Source organism: Clupea harengus, chromosome 10, assembly GCF_900700415.2.
Source record: "Clupea harengus chromosome 10, Ch_v2.0.2, whole genome shotgun sequence".
Taxonomy (NCBI): domain Eukaryota; kingdom Metazoa; phylum Chordata; class Actinopteri; order Clupeiformes; family Clupeidae; genus Clupea; species Clupea harengus.
Window position 1 is genome coordinate 21,068,029 of NC_045161.1, and position 17,500 is coordinate 21,085,528.

General features: G+C 46.4%; 1 protein-coding gene across 1 annotated transcript in view; it reads left to right on the top strand.

Moving 5' to 3' along the window:
- Positions 1-5,282: 5,282 nt before the first annotated feature.
- sh3rf1 (SH3 domain containing ring finger 1) overlaps positions 5,283-17,500 on the top strand; it is a 51,024-nt gene continuing 38,806 nt past the window's right edge. Inside the window, 2 exon segments of the mRNA XM_031574364.2 lie at positions 5,283-5,636; positions 7,116-7,749. Of these exon segments, the coding sequence (XP_031430224.1) occupies positions 7,324-7,749 (426 nt within the window). The 5' untranslated portion in view covers positions 5,283-5,636; positions 7,116-7,323.

Sequence of the window (17,500 nt, forward strand, 5' to 3'; positions counted from 1 at the left end):
GTGTGTGTGTGTGTGTGTGTGTGTGTGTGTGTGTGTGTGTGTGTGTGTGTGTGTGTGTGTGTGTGTGTGTGTGTGTGTGTGTGTGTCTCTTGCACACCTGGTCTAGCCTGTTTTTTTTTATATATATATACACTCAGCCTATAATCATCTGAGGGTGATGTCAAAACAGCTTATCCATCGCACAATCTGGAAATAAAGTAGAAAACAAGAGGCTACAGGCTTAATTTCATCCAGCCCAGACACTTGACTAATACATGTAGGAGTCATTTGTACAGCATATATCAGCAAGACTGACACATGATGTTCCTTTCATCCTCATCCAAATATTAAACAAAACAAAAAAAAAAAACATCCTTGTCACTTGAACAATTGAAAATAAAAATAAAATGTTGAACAGCATCAAATAAATCCGGTATTTTACTGAACAATAAAATGTTGAATATTCCAACAAAATATTTCATCAGCTATTTTGTCATTATTTTTATTATTCATCCCATTTATATCTCATTCCTGAAAATTCTCTCATTTTCCAATTCCATTTCATGTTTCAGTGGTTCAGATGTAACTGTTTTCTTTTGTGAAATAATGCTCACTCTCGCTTGCTTGCCCTCTCTCTCTCCCTCTCTCTCTCTCTCTCTCGCTCTCTCTCTCGCTCTCTCTCTCTCTCTAACTTCGTTCTGGTCTGTCATCAGATTGTAAACAAGCGTACCTGCTTGTTGGTGAAATGAGAATAGGGGTGAAATCACAGAGGTGCAAAGGGTGACAGGGTCTGATGGAGATGTGACATGACGTGTCTGTGATTAATACTTGATGAGTGAAACTGGGCTTGTGTGTGTTTGTTTGTTTGTTTATTTATTTATTCTTTATTTTTTAGTTTAATAAACAGACTGCAGATGTTAAAACACCTGTTCTCGCTCCCCAACCCCCACCCCAAACACATGAATTATTCACGTTTTAATTCATATGGTCCTCCTGACGTTCAGAGGTATGTTGGGGGCTGGGAAGTCCATGCACTATTGCTGTGTCAAACGCGGTCATTTTCGGCAATGAATCTACAGCTGTGTTGCCGTTATTCTTAGACTTGTGAGTCATTATTACTGTGACCGCTCCTTCTCATTGCAGGGAGCTGCTGGGTTGGGTTGGGGGGGCTGTGGTGACACATTTCCACAAATGCCTCACATGTCTGCGTCAGGGTTTATAGCTGCTCCAGTCGGGCATGTCCTCACTTTATTGCAAATACATCTGGGATGCATGCCCACTGCTGTTTCTTTGGTTGAAAATCACATTATTTAATCCACCGTATGAATGGGAGTTAACCCTGGCAACATGGCCACTGACGGGAGAGGGAGGACAGAGGCACACTGTAAGGTGAATCCAGCCACACAATTCAATGGGTGACTGTAAATATCCCAAACAGTTTAAGCACGTGGACCCGACACCCATAGTCTGAAAAGGATGCATTATCATAGGCCGATTTGATCTAAATTGGCTCATTTTTCCCAGGTGCTGTCGTTTATTCATGGCTTCCAATCCCAGGGAAAGAAATAATTGACTTCCCTCTTGGAATCTCCCCAAAGACTCTTCCCTCTGATAAGCCGCTCATTCTTCCTCTCTGTCTCTTTTTTTCTTTTCTTCTTCCTCTGCTTCTCTTTTGTGAGCCGCATAATTTCTCATATTTCAGGGAATGGAAACCTGCTCACTTATTAATTCACCTTCAAGTCTTGGTCCTCCTGTATAATCTCACGGCCCTGCGCCTGTGGGTGTGCTCTCAGGTTAGATTTCAAATCAGAGAGGGGTGGGGTGGATTGAAATGCAAATCTGCAAAGCGCCACAGTCCCCCGGACCCTAAATCTGGGCTATCTTCGCTCTAATTCCCTTTTGCACCATTAGGTGTTTTACAGCGACAATTTAATTAACCCCTGCTCCAGTTAGGTTCATTTATTACACGGCTTAGCATCCAATCCGGTTTACGCTGCTCTGCTGGGGCACTGATAAAACTGTGCCATTAAAAAAAACAAAAGAATGAAAAATAATCACTGAATTTTGCTCATATTGTGTATTGAGCTAACACTGGGTTATTTGGCCTGCGTGTTCAAAGAAGGATTTGCTCAGTTTGTCATCAGTAAATTGTCTGCCTCCAGACCGTATTTTAGAAATTGATCGCTAACACGCTGTGGACGAATGTGATTTAATTGCGTGTGATTTAACACTGTATTTCCCTAAGTGCATCTCTCCAACCCTAAACCCCATTGGCAGTTAAGTTAATCAAGATTTGTTGAAAAAGGCTTCTCTTCTTTCATCGACATAATACGGGTCACACATTCGAGGACTGTGGAGGACTTCTAACTGGTATGTCATTTCAATAAAACAAAAATAGTCTTTTTTTGATCTGGCTGCCGTCTGGCTTTGAAGAGGACCCGAAGCAAATCGTCATTGGCACATGGCAATAGGCGTCATCATGGTCTCATAAATAATGCATGTCAGCGTGAAAAAGAGAGCACTCACATTTAGTATAAATCTCCCATGGGTCCGATGGATTACAAGCCCTTCGGTTTATGTCTTCTTTTCCCACAATTGATGTAGTGTTTGTGCTCCCCTCTTCGCCTTGTTCCTGTGCTGCTGCACTGAGGGACGGGGAATGTCATATTGTCTTGTGGCTTCATTTTGGGTTTTTTTGAATGCCTGTTTAAAGTCCACCCTCGTCTTGACTGAGTGACCTAACCCAGACAAGCGCAGACTGGGAGAAACATCAACCCACGCTGTGACTCTTGTCTCTCCAGCCAACGCTTGAATTTGCAAGCAGGTTTCTGGTGATTTCTGGTGATTTCTGGTGGTGGTGGCCATGCAGGGAGACTCTGGGGGCTCACTGAATCCATCAACACCAATGTCAGGCCCTGGTTCTCCTTTCAAGGGAAAGATGGAAGCATATGTCATGTCATCTCTCTCTCGCTCTCTCCCCCGCTCCTTCTGCCTTTTATAGGCAATAACACAGCTGTCACCTCAATCATGTGTGTGGCCTCATTGTGTTGTGTGTGTGTGTGTGTGTGTGTGTGTGTGCGCGTGTCGGTGTGTGTGTGTGCGTGCGCCTGTCTAAATGTACACGGCGTAAAATTGTAGGCCTCAAACACGTAATGATCTCAAAATGTGGTCTTGCATCTGTCACCAAAGGAAGGCTTTAAATGTAAAAGGTTTTGATGTTTAAATGTCATTTGTGATTTGTAGGAACAAAAGAGTAGAACGCGTTTTGGATGTCCACTCAATGTCTTTTATATTTTTCAGTCTGACCTGGTGCTCCCATGCGCACACACACATACATGTACGTGGACAGGTTTACATGTGCACATTCATGAGAGTACATGCAATATGTACATGTATGGCACTTTACACTGCGTTATCTTTGGTCCAAAGTGTATGTGCAAAACCTTGTCCTTACACCTTGGACTTTATTTTATCGGGATAGGAATGCTGTCTGCATTCTTTAGAGTGTTAAATATCTCTGTGAAGGTGTGTCCAGTGTTCTACTGTCTTCATCTGTTTGTGTCTCAGCTGGGTTCCAGCTGTGCCTTGTAATAACTATATATCTATTGTTGTGTGTTGTTAGTGCATTTGTGATTTGTGTGTGTGTTTGTCTCATTCTCTCTTGTCTGTTTGAGTGGCAATTGTGGCTCAAGGTGTACACACTGCTTGTGCTGTCAGACGATGCTAAATATAGGAAACTCTCTACCTCCACACAGAGCTTGGTGGTACACCGGTTGGGGGCGGGCATCTGAGGGTCAACCAGGAAGTAAAAGCTACGGCTTTAAAGTCCGTCCCTTCCTCATGGGGGGCGGAGCACGTGTCTCGCAGCAACAGTGAAATATGACCCGAGAGCTCCTGCTGGGTCCAATGGGATCACATCCAACAGCAGAGAGCCAACATGCCATAAATCACACACGTTTATTGTTCTCTCCGTCTCTCCCAATATGCAGTGTCCTGAAAATAGGATCGATATAAATCTTTCTCTTTATTGTTTTTTTTCCCCCTCCCTCCTCCATGTCTTCTCTGTTCTTCTGAGGCTCTGTTCTGTGTGTGTTCAGAGGGAGAGGAAGAGCTGGAGATACTGGGATTAAGGAATGAAACATGTCATTCTTGGCATATGGAAACTGTTCTTCTTTATCAATAGTACTAGTTGTATATGCCACTTAACAACAAGAGACGAATGGTGTCTTAAAAGATCATGCTCAAAGTTATACTGTGTTCAAAAAACATGCATTTTCATTTCAGAGTTTGTGAGAGCCCACAAGGGTAAAACATGGACAGGATGTCTGCATTCTCTTATGGTGGATGTGGATTATACTGTTACATGAGCACCTCATGGTTCCACCTTTAATGGGTTAGTGAAACATATTCAACATGATGATGATGATCGTACACCACTACCACCCATAGCAATTCGCTACCAATTATCTGTATGATAAAAAAAAATCTGATCGCCACATGTAGGCTACATTCTACTAAACTGTTGTTTTAATATGTTACATGTGAGGTCCTGGAGTCAGGTTATTCTCATTCATGTGTTCAGCCTTTTCCTCTGTGAAACGTGGAGGGAATATGGAATGTCAGGGCGATGTGCACAGCTGAGTTGTTTTTCACGGCAGCATGTTGTGTCATAGTGAAGTTCCACACACTGATAACTACATGAATGATGTAACTGACGTGTGCACTAACACGTCTACCAGTGTAACCTTTGCCTGGTGTGAAGGAGCAGCAGTGGCACTGCACAGTAGCCTGTGGCACGTATTTGAGTCATATACCAAATGCGTGTGTCTCAGGCCAGCATAAGCACGTTGTAGCCTAAATACTAAAGTTAAAGATACAATAAATGTTATAAATAAAGAATTGAAATTAAATGGCAAATAATATTTCTAAATGAAGACTACAAAATGTATTTGGAGTGAAAGCTACTCATTCCATACTTTTAAATGTTGATTAGTGTTGTCTGGGTTACCGTCTTGAATCCAAACTGAATAGACTAACTACAAAAATCAAAGAAACTGTGTTGGTATGGTCGAATTAATAACGCGGGAGGCAACCACACAGCATTTATTTTACGGAGAATCACGATTGTGTTAAAAAGCTATCTGAGCACTTGAATTCGTTGTTGTTCATTATTATAAGTTGAATTGATGTGGCGTAAAAGTCTGAAGTAACCTTTTATATTAACAACGACAAAGTGCTGATATTTTTTTAAAGTTGCGACTGGTAGTGTACACTACGCCCGCCCGACAAGAGTCAGTCGCTCTATATAAGCCACTGGGGGTGCTACAAAGTAACAATCGAGTTAATCATGGCGTTCGGACACGGACGCCGCAGTTCTTTACCCATTTCTTTCTTCTCCTTATACTGATACTCATCAAACACCTCCTCACCCATTCACTGACTACCCAAACGTCAGACACGATGGCCTGAGAGCCATCGTTTTAACTTTGCGTCGAGAGAACGAGGAAAAACACAACAAACAACGGGCGTCTCTGAGAACTGGAGCTTGGGAAAGTAGCGAGAGGCGGCGATTCGCGTGCTTGGTCGGCTGTTGAAGTCGGAAAGAAATTGTTCTGGAAAGAGAGGAGGGGGTTCGAAAAGGAGGCGCAGTCTCCGAGGTAGGTTAACATTTTTGTTTCCAAGGACAAATTCCGATAGAGGTATGTTTGTGCACTTACAACGGTAATGTAAATGTCCTCTGTTTAGCAGGCAACTTGTTTCTACTCTTAGTGTACGAGTAGCTTTGTTAGATCCATGTAAACAGTGGTTCGTGTTGTATACAGTAAGGCTATGTATCCGTTTAGTAATAGCCCACGATGGCCTGGAGTTGATTCACGGTTCTGTTAGGTTACATTATCCACATCTCATTCATTATCCCTAATGTGTGCATTGTTTGATGGATTGGATTGATGCTTAGTTGGTAGATAGTTCGTTGGAACCGAGGATCAGTAGGCTAGCCCCTATTCCTTACCGACTGAAACTTACAGAAGTTATTCCTCTTAGTATCTCCATATAATAAGTGGGTTAAGAGAGTCATATTGTTGTTAGGCTAGTAAAATCATAAAATCACATTTAGGGATAGGGTTAAGGTTCGGTCTCCAAGTAGCCTAGCCTACTGTTAGGCTATCGGCTCACTTGGTCATCAAGGCTTGTGAGCCAGAGTCGAAGACTCTGTCCATGATGGACATCGCATTGTTTATTGTTAATTTGTGTCAATATATCGTCTATTGTTGGATTTAAAGGACTAGGCTACCTAGGATACTACAGTTGTAATGTGACATACTTGACGTGTCATATGGCGTTTGGGCTACATTCAACGTAAGGAAGGTATTTCACTACACTCACCCTCGTCTCTCCGCAACCGCAGATGGCATTTAGTTAACTTACTCGTTCAGTTGTATTTCAGATATTTCTTCTAAAACCATGTGACGCTCAGTGGTACACGGAGCCTATGAAATAACCCGTATAATTTTAGACAATTTTGAGGTCAGCCTTTGAGAGTGTGAAATTCGAATCTGTGGTCTGTGCCGTCTCAGTAGGATTTTTAAAACAAGACGAATCGGTCTGAATAATGAGGCTCGCCGCATCTTGCTGCTGACAGGATTGATTGACCCGGCGAGTCGGGGCTAAACAGCGTAGACCTTCCCAGAGGACAGAGGGGTTGTTGGGCGGGAGCTGCTGTTTCAGAGGTCGGGAACGGGTGTGAGCGTTTAGCAGTGCGGGCACGTAAATCCATCCAGTCAAACGTGACCATAACCCTCAGTAGGTCAGAACCGTTGTCTTCTCCTGGGCTAAAGAAACACTGGGGGTGCTTTCTGGTATTGTGGTGAAATTGTGTTTTTGTACAGTAGCCCATTAAAGTTGGCAATTGGACGCTTCATTGGTTCTTACCCGCCAAGATAAAGGCAGCATTGTCCTGGTCACAATATAGACTACTGGGTCAATAAAGATTGTAATTGGTCCTATTTTATAATAGGTGTGTGCAGGGAATATTCATTCAAAGCATCATTCATATTTATGGGTTTCTCTGTCTGTGTCAGGCTGTCTTTGCCATTTTTCATTTCCTGGTAATGGACTGTCCTTTCTGTCTCCCACAGATGCCGTCGGTGTCATGGCAGTAACGAGGCATGGGAGTAACGTGATCAGGGCAAGGACTGTCGCTTCCTAACGAACCTAGGACCACCATGCCCCTCTTCCTGCCAGACTAAAGTCAGGGGAGAGGCCAGACTGGACAGCTTAAGAGAGAGACAGTTTGTGAGTGACTTTGTAAGAAAAAAGAGAGAGAGCGAGACAAAAGGAAACACGATGGATGAGTCTGCATTGCTGGACCTGTTGGAGTGCCCCGTGTGTCTGGAGCGTCTGGATGCCACGGCCAAGGTGCTCCCATGCCAGCACACCTTCTGCAGGCGCTGCCTGCTGGGCATCGTGGGCTCACGTGGGGAGCTGCGCTGCCCGGAGTGCCGCACGCTGGTGGAGAGTGGCGTGGACGAGCTGCCCAGCAACATCCTGCTGGTGCGTCTGCTGGATGGCATCAAGCAGAGGCCCCGACGGCCAGGCCCAGGAGCTGGAGCTGGAGGAGGAGGAGGCGCAGCAGGAGCAGGCACAGGGGTCTGCACTACTAACGGCATCGCCGGGGCGCTGGTCAGAGCACAGGCAACGGCAGCCCAGAGAGAACCAGGAGTCCCAGGAGCACAGCCCCAGAGGGTGCAGGCCAAGAGTACCCCTGTCAGGGTGAGTCCCCCCCCCCCCTTTTCCATTTTCAACTTTCAAAGGCACTGCCCATGATTTTGGCAAAAGGTTGATGATATTTGATCTTAAAAGCCAATCAAATGACACGCCTCAGTTCCATTCTCCTTAAGCAACGTGTTGATTGGCTGGAATAGTGTGTGGCTCGTTCAGAGCCACTTCCTTTGTTTCCCCATTTACAGAGCTTGGACTGTGTACAAACACCAGAGTTGTTTTAAAAAAAAGATTTTTTTAAATACATTTTGTCTTTAAAGTGCACGGACAGCTAGAGGACTGTGAAGGGCAATTAAAAAAAAAGTTGACAAAAAGTGTATTGGATTAGGATCCCAGACTGTACCTTTTAACTTCTAATTTGCTAAGGCCCCCACAGTGACCTCCTTCGGGGGGCTTGTGGGTCACTTCCTGTATGACTGCCCGGGGATCTTCACACGCTCTTGTGGACGTTATTGTGAACAAACACGCTAGTAATGAAAGGTGAAGTCGTTCGGCTCTGATTTCAGTTCAGTGAAATTCACAGATGGTATTTTTAAATGTATTCATAATGTTGAGCAATCAAGTCCACTTAGGAGCAGGTAGTAAGGATTCAAATAGAAATTTTAAAAAAAAACTGAAGAAAACATCAACATTTAAAGGAGCATGTGGCTCTGTAGACCTAAATCTGTGCCCTAGATTATCAGTTTTAATGGGCAGGCCAGGTCAGGCAGATGACCACCAGTCTCTAAAGAGCCGTCTAGCGTGTCTGTCTAAATTGATTGTTGCGCCAACAGCTCTAATGTGCTGACACTGGCTGCGCTGGCCTGAAGGGCAGACGGATGCACCCTGACAGCGCAGAGCATCTGGAGAATTGAGTTCAATACGCTGGGTTGAAGAGGGGCTTGATCTTTAACAAGAAGAGCAAGAGGTTTTCCATGGTTGCTTTAGTAGAACTGGTGATCAAATAGTATTGGTTGTTGAGGGAAATGACTGCTTGGTTGACATTTGACAATTGTGAGGATGTTTTTTATATGTTTATTTTCAAAATCCACACTTTCGCCATCGGAATTCAAACATGACATGGCCAGCCTCGGCAGGACTCTTTTCTCACTGTTTAGTTTGTGACCTGTGTGTGAGTTCCCGAGCCTTTTAAAAAGCGTCTAAAGGAGATTGGTGTGTCCTCCGTGAAAGCCTCTGAGGGCTGGGTTTGTTTGGTCAGTGTGGTATGCACTCAGGTCCATGCTAAGCCCAGAGCAATGTTTGGCCAAGTGGGGCTTTTAAGGGTTAAACTGCAACTGGACCATGAAGGTAAGAGCTTGTTGTGATGCTCAGATTGGAGCTGAGGTATGCTCGCAGTGTTGAAGACCACTTTGGGAGCTTTCATAGGAACGGGTCGGGGTTTGAGAGGTAACAAGGCATGGAGGTTCAGGTAAGATGGAAGAGTTCATGGAGTAAAGGACTTCTGCCAGTGACCGACTGCGTGAAAACCAGTTTGCAAGGCTCATAACGACGCCCAAGTAACTAAGCACACTTCACCTTAGGCACCCCGTGTCTGTCTGTGTGTGTGTGTGTGTGTGTGTGTGTGTGTGTGTGTGTGTGTGTCTCTCTCTCTCTCTCTTTGTCTCTTGTCACGGCAAGGACGTAAACTCCAGGTTGCCTGTTTTTAGATAACTGCCATGACAACAGCTGTTTTGTTTTTTATTTGTTTGGTTCCTCCGTCACATGTCCCTTCTTGCTGAAAAACACCAGCCCTCTTGATGGCGTGTCTGCGCTCTCTCTAATTGGCTTGCGCCCTGTCCCTTGAAGGCGTCTTAAATAGCAAGGTGTGGGCTTTATCTTTGCCTTGTTTTCGTGCTCTGTGGTCGAAACTCTTGTGCACATAGTCTCGCCATGAATCACCCCCTTCACCTGTCAAAACAGTTAGCGCCATTGTTCGGTTATATAGTAACTGAATCTGCTCCGGTCGCCTCGTCCACACTGAGGAACCTCTCTCTCCCAGCTACCGTCTCTTCACTGACTGAACTGGCACATACATTTTTTTTTAACATAAATTGACCTGAATTACAGGTAATATAGTTGGAGCTTAGGTTTCCCTGTGAGAAATCTGTTGTGTGTGTGTGTTATATGTATACCCAGAGATGGAACGAGTGACAGAAAAAGAAAGGAGCAGAATGTTGTTGATGTGAGGTGCATAAATCAACGTGAACCCCTCTCCTTTCATCCTAGCCTCCTGTTTCCTCATGTCTCTCTCTTTCTTTTTTTCCCTTTATCTCTCTGTTTTTGTTTTTTGTTCTGACTAAATGCCTCAGGGGAGGCCCATCTTCTCCTCTGCAGGGGCTGCGTGGCGGTGAGACGCCAGACGTCCTCCGCCTCCCCCTCCTTCTTCCTCCTCCTCTTCCTCTTCCTCTGTGCCAGCCTGCACTTCAAACGGGTAGCCTGCTCAGAGAAGGAGGCAGGGAGGGAGTGACAGAAGAGAAAAGAAGAGGAGAGAGAGAAGAGAGTCTTTGGGCCTGGCTGGAATGTGCCTGTTTGATTGTGATAAGAGGGAGCTATGTTAGCCACGGCTCTATTATTTGCAGGGTTTTGTTTGCATTCTGATACATGATCTGTGCTGGCTACAAGAAACAGGCGTATCCCACTACCCCACCCTTTTACACTCACTCACTCGCACACACACACACACACACACACACACACACTCATTCATGCACACACCCAAACACACTCACCCACTCATGCACTGAGACAGACAAACTCGAAAGAATATTCGTCTGGAGGGTGCAAGTGGAATTATTGTGACCTTCTCTGTGTAGACCTGCTAACCTTGAACAGGTGTTATGAGATGGATAACAGTGCCAACTGGGGCAGTTTCGATCCATAGAGCGTCCTCTCTCTCTCTCCCTCTCTCTCGCTCTCTCTCTCTCCCTCTTCCTCTTTCTCTCTTTCTCTTTCTCTCTTTCTCTCCCTCTTTCTCTCTCTCTCTCCCTCTCTCTCGCTGTCTCTTTCTCTTTCTGTCTCTCTCTCCCTCTCTCTCTCTCTCCCTCTTTCTCTTTCTGTCTCTCTCTCTCTCTCTCTCTCTCTCTCTCTCTCTCTCTCTCTCTCTCTCTCTCTCTCTGTCCTGTGTCAGGGTATTGAAGGGGCCAGAAGGGTGGAGGAATTGGGGCAAAAGGGGTTGGGTGCAGGGCGGGGGGCAAATGGGGTTGGGTGCAGGGCGGGGGGCAAATGGGGTTGTGTGGGGGGCGGGGGGCAAAAGAAGGGAAGGGGGTTGTAAGGGGTGGGGGGTTGTAAGGGATTCTGAGGGCGTGCAGGTGGATGTTGTCGACAGATGAAAGCCCCAGAGATCAAAGAGCGTGTCACTGCCCTGATCCCCCGCCAGAGCAGAGGTGCCCGGTCCTCCAGAGACCACCTCACGCGCTCGATCTCTCTCGCTTTCTCTCTCTCTCTCACTCCTCTTCTCCTGCCTCCGCTCCACCTCTCTGCTCGTGAGCCCTTTCTCGTTCCCTCTCTTTCTCTCTGTTTCTTTGTTGCTCGTACTCCCCCCCTTGTTCTGTTTTCTTTTTGTTCTCCATTTTTCTTTGAACTGTTTCCATCTCTTCACACTTACTGTGTCTCTTTATTTCCCCCCTATTTTCTCTCACCCTCTAGTTTTCCCTTTTCTCTCCCTTTTCTTTCTCTTTTCTTTCCCTCTCTCTCTCTCTCTCTCTCTCTCTCTCCCTTTTTTTTCTCCCCCCCTTTGATTTTGATTTCTATCTGAGCTGAAAAATACTGCTGGCTAAAAGGGGTGGAGCCTTGCGCACACACACACACACACACACACACGGGTTTGGTTTCCATGCACCTCTGATCAGACTGACATGGGTTGAATGGGCCAGCAGAGTAAAAGAGAATCTGTGTGTGTGTGTGTGTGTGTGTGTGTGTGTGTGTGTGTGTGTGTGTGTGTGTGTGTGTGTGTGTGTGTGTGTGTGTGTGTGTGTGTGTGTGTGTGTGTGTGTGTGTGTGGTGTGTGTGTGTGTGTGTGTGTGTTCGTTCATCCTCCTCTACAGCTCCTGGGTTAGCACACTGTAGCTTAGTCATGGAAGAGAGGCAGAATGAGTAATGGGGAGGGAAGAGAGGGAGGAAGGAAGGAAGGAAGGAAGGAAGGAGAGAGAGAGTGATGAGAACAGACAGAGGAAGGGGACTGCAGAAGTCAAATGGCCAGAGGGCCAAATGTCACATTCACACCAGACCCCACCTGCTTCGACCCTGATCTTTGAAGAGGGACTGAGCGCATTCCAGCTACCATACTGTGTGCTGTTTTTTGTGTTAACCTGAATTAACTGGGTTTCCCCTGTCAGAGTGTGTGTGTGTGTGTGTGTGTGCCGGGGTTGGTGGGTATGTTTGTTTGATTCTGGCTAAAATTAGGACCTTAAACTGCTTTCCCAGGATCACCAAGCCAGCTTTGGTTATAGTGTGTGTGTGTGTGTGAGATTGTGTGGGAGATAGGGGTCATCTTCACTCATGTTTGTCACACATGAAAAATGTACTTTTGGCTGCAGATTTGTCATCATGGAACATAAACACACACACACTTTCTATTCCACAATCTCTTGTCAGCCCAGTCAAACCATCAGAGCTAAAAGGATAAAAGGACAAGAGGAAGGGTGAGGGTGAGGGGTGAGGGGTCACGGCAGTGTGGGGTCAGAGGAGCAACTAGCAAGAGGGAGTGAGAGAAAGATGGATTAAAGCTCCCATTCGCCAGAGCACTTCTATCCCAAGCCAACCCAATATTAATCAGTGCGCCATTTTAATAGTTCCCTCTGATCAAACCAGCCCCTGGTTCTTTTTAATACATGAAGCCATGCATGATCAAGTTTAACGTGTCTTTCTATTAAAGCTGGTGCATGTCTCCCCCCCTCCATCTCTAATGTGTCCTAACGAGGTTCATTACGGATGGGGGAGATTCTCACCATTATTTAATGAGAGCCGGGGCAGGCAGGGCTAATCTCATCTGCGATTAAGGGTGACTGCTGCTGAGGTCACTCTCTGTCTCTTGGACCAGGCAGCTCAGGGAGGGGCATCCATCCATCCGCTGGTGGAGGACATGAAAGCAGGACTGCAGATTGTAAGCCCACTTCTGCTGAGGGCTTAGAGCAAGTTGAGACGTGTGTGTGTGTGTGTGTGTGTGTGTGTGTGTGTGTGTGTGTGTGTGTGTGTGTGTGTGTGTGTGTGTGTGTGTGGTGTGTGTGTGTGTGTGTGTGTGTGTGTGTGTGTGTGTGTGTGTGTGTGTGTGATCTGTGGGTATAATTTTGACCAGCACTCTTAGTTCGGAATCGTTTTCCATGCATACAATTCACACATAGTGTAATGTGCGAAAGGCAGAAGGGGGTTTATGGGGGTCTGGGGCAGGTTTATCGGTGTGTGTGTGTGTGTGTGGTGTGCCTGCTGTATCAGCCCAGCTGAAGCACCGGGGGGGTGTAATTAGGCCATTGTTTCCATGGCATAATGAGGGCTTGCTGTAACGCATGGCTGACCCTTTCTTTCTTTCTTTCTTTCTTTCTTTTTTTCTTTCTTTCTTTTCCTCCCTCTCTTTCTTTCTTCCTGTCTTCCACACCTCCAGACATCCTCCTCATGTACGAAGGGATGAAGAGATGAGAGATCTCCAGTCATGTTTGTGTCTGCTTTGTTTTGTAGTTGTTTTGCAATGCCCTCTGTTCTGTGTAGTTAGTGGGGAAAAAGGACCACTGATTAGCCAGTTAACTGGGGTTGTTTTGGATTTAATTCCCCTGGTTGGGGTTTCTGCTTCATTGATGGATTTTCTCATCTTTCATCCTTTTCTTTCATCCTTTTTTACTTTTTTGCAATCAAATGTTGAAGAACCCTTGAAGCTTGAACACCCAAAAGCTTTTTGTTTTTTGCAGAACAGTAAATGTTTTGCTCTTAAGTTTGAAGCATCAGGGTTGCTTTTTCCTTTGAACACCCACCCATTCTCTTTATAGTCCCTATAGTGTGTGTGTGTGTGTGTGTGTGTGTGTTGTCTGTTTTATAGTGAGCAGGAATGTTTACTGTGTTCCCCTGAACATAAATGGGCTCTGTGAAATTCCTCTGGCCCCGGGCCCTGCGGTGCTCCTCTGAGTCACGTTGGCCCTTTTTGATGACCTCATGTTTGCTGTGGGAACCTCTGGCTGACCCGGCCTGTGTGAAGGAACCCCCTCATTATGCCTGAGCCCCTGCAGGCCCAGCGTATACTTACCGGCCGTGAACCTCTGGGAATATTCCCTGTCCCTTGCGTTCGGTCTCACTGCACCTTTCCTTTCTCTCTCTGTTTCTCTGTTTCTCTCCTTCCCACCACTTTTCTCTACATGTAGTTCATATCCCTTCCTTTCCTGTCTGTCTGTCTGTGTCTGGTTCTGTCTGTCTGTCTGTCTATGGTGCTGTGTGTCTGTCTGGGTTTGTCTATGGTTCTGTCTGTCTGTCTGTCTGTCTATGGTTCTGTCTGTCTGTCTTTAGTTCTGTCTGTCTGTCTGTCTGTCTGTCTGTCTGTCTGTCTGTCTGTCTATGGTTCTGTCTGTCTGTCTGGGTTTGTCTATGGTTCTGTCTGTCTGTCTGTCTATGGTACTGTCTGTCTGTCTGGGTCTGTCTATGGTTCTGTCTGTCTGTCTGTTTGTCTATGGTACTGTCTGTCTGGGTCTGTCTATGGTTCTGTCTATGATCTGTGTCTGGTCTGCGTCTGTCTGTTTATCTGCGTTCTTCTCTATGTCTTTCTCCTTCAATCATACTCTCCAGCAGTCCATGTCTCTCTCCCTCGTATGCTCTTTGTTTATGAGGGTGTGTATCTGTCTTGCATGGGGTGTGTATCTGTCTTGCATAGGGTGTGTATCTGTCTTGCATAGGGTATGTATCTGTCTTGCATGGTGTGTGTATCTGTCTTGCATAGGGTGTGTGTATCTGTCTTGCATGGGGTGTGTTTCACTCTTCTCTCTCCCCCTGGTTTGTTTTGGACCCTGTGTGTTCGCTGTTTATTTGCGCTCCTAGGCCGGCCCACGCTCTTTGTGTCTGGCTCTCATCTTCTCTGCTAATTCCTCTCTTCTCTCACAAATGCAGGAAACCTCTTTTTATTAGAATGATCATTGCCATCAGGGCAATTAGCAGAGGGTCTCTGTTCTCTGTCTGTTGGGCTTCCCACTCTCTCTGTCGTCGTGCGCGCTCTCTCTCTCTCTCTCTACCTCTCTCGCTCGCTCTCTCTCTGTCTCTCTCTCTCTGTCTCTCTCTCTCTCCCTCCTGCTCTCTCGCTCCTGCTCTCTCGCTCTCTTTCTCGTACATGGGCACACACACACACACACACACATTCTCCATTGTCTCTCTCTCTCTCTCTCTCTGCTTGGAGTGTGGCCTTCTCTCCAGCTGAAGGTCTAATGTAATTAGATCAGACTGCTCGTCTCTCTGAGCTCTCATCACGCCCCCAGACCAGCCTGCACTCTCAGCCCGACACACACACTTGTTAGCTGTGCCCCTTCTGTTCTGTTCTGTTCTCGTCTGTGTGTGTGTGTGTGTGTGTGTGTGTGTGTGTGTGTGTGTGTGTGTGTGTGTGTGTGTGAGAGAGAGAGGGAGAGAAACAGTGCACATATGAGGGAGACACTGTTATGTGTTGATTTCCCCCCCTCAAGTTTGTGTGTGTGTGTGTAGGGGAAAGAAGGGGAAACAAAGATGATCTGTATGTGTGGGGTTCTCTTGGTCTGGTCAATCTAGGTGTGTGCGTGCGTGCGTGTGAGCGTGTGTGCGTGTATACACAGCAGGGAGGGACTGTGTTCTCAGCTCTACCCTGGGGTTGTGTAATTTCAGAGGGATGGATCAAAAGATTTAATCAGGTGATTTAACTGTAGTCATGGTGACTGACTGACTCTCTCGTATTTGAGAATATTGGCCCTGAGGGGAAGGGTGTATTTGCGAACATGTGTGTGTCTGTGTGCATGTGTTGTCTTTTGTGGTGTGTGTGTGAGCAATTAATTTTTCACCACAAAATTGAGGGACCAGAGAATTGCGTGGTTTCTTGTGTGTGTGTGTGTGTGTGTGTGTGTGTGTGTGTGTGTGTGTGTGTGTGTGTGTGTGTGTGTGTGTGTGAGAGAGAGCTGTAAATCTCTCACTTCAAACAAATGAGGGACATATGAGCGCTTTATGTGTGGGTGTTTAAAAGGAAATCACTCCTTGTTTTCATTCATCCTTTCTCCAACGGCTGCCGGTGCCCACAAAGTGTGTGATTTGGTCTGACAAGTTTGTACAACACCTGCTGCAGTCACAACACACAGACAGACAGACAGACACACACACACACACACACACACACACACACACACACACACACAAGCGCGTTGTGTCTCCTCTCCTAAACAGTGCTTTTGGGCCCACACCTGTTACAGCTGCGTCTGGTCTGTATCTGGGACATTTGAAATGCTCTAAATCCATAACCCCTTTCACATCACTAATTTAGTCATTTCACACTTTGTTATCGTGTGTGTGTGTGTGTGTGTGTGTGTGTGTGTGTGTGTGTGTGTGTGTGTGTGTGTGTGTGTGTGTGTGTGTGTGTGTGTGTGTGTGTGTGTGTGTGTGTGTGTGTGTGTGTGTGTTGAATGAATTCACTCAGGGATGCTGAGGCACAAGGTGACACAAGAATCCCATGTTCTTTGAAAGATAACACACACATACTTGAAGTATGATGCTAAATTTCTAATGCTAAGAGTTTGATTTTATTATGACAATTGGCCGTGCGTGAGGGGCCGTGCGTGAGGGGCCGTGCGTGAGGGGCCGTGCGTGAGGGGCCGTGCGTGAGGGGCCGTGCGTGAGGGGCCGTGCGTGAGGGTCGTGCGTGAGGGTGGCATATCCTGGTTTAGATCACACAGCCCTCCCCAGAACTCCATGTTTTAATAGAGGGTAGTATTTTAGGTGGATGGGAGGCATTGTCTTGAATTGGTTGTTTGTTTTTGAGCAACAAGTGAGCCGGGTCTTTGTTTGCCCACCTGTGAGGCACCATCCCATCAGCCCCTGGTGGGATTCAACAGGTGTGTGTGTGTGTGTGTGCGCACTTGCGTGTATGCATCTTGTCTTGTCTTGTACCGTAAAATATCTCATCAGCTGCTATTGACTTCAGCTATGCCACACACACACACACACACACACACACACACACACACACACACACACACACACACACTTACACCAGCTATACCACACACACACACACACACTTACACCAGCTATCCCCCCCCCCCACACACACACACACACAAACACCTTGGGTGTCAATCGTGTGTGGTCCACTCCTTCTGTTAAACAATAGGTTGCAGTGCCTGGAATCCTTAATGGTATCTTATTATATCCCAGAGCTTTGCATGCATGCGCACACACAGCCTCACGCTTACACAAACAAAATTACCATCTCCAAAGCACACACACACACACACACACACACACACACACACACACACACAGGCCCAGAGAATTCCCAGGTGTGAAAATGTACTCTGCGAGAGCTCATATCTATGCCCATAAAGCGGTAAGCCTGTCGGGCATCAGTGCAGTCTGGCGTGAAATGATGCTCCAGTGGCACAACAGCTTAAGACACACACACACACACACACACACACACAGGCCGGTTGTTTAAAGAAACACAAAACCACCTTCTCACTCTCCTGTGTGTCATGTCCCTCTGGCCTCTAGCACAGCCATGGTTTACCTCAAGTGGAGCAGTTTGACCTCTGTGCCCCCCCCAGTCCTCTGTGGGCTCTGATTG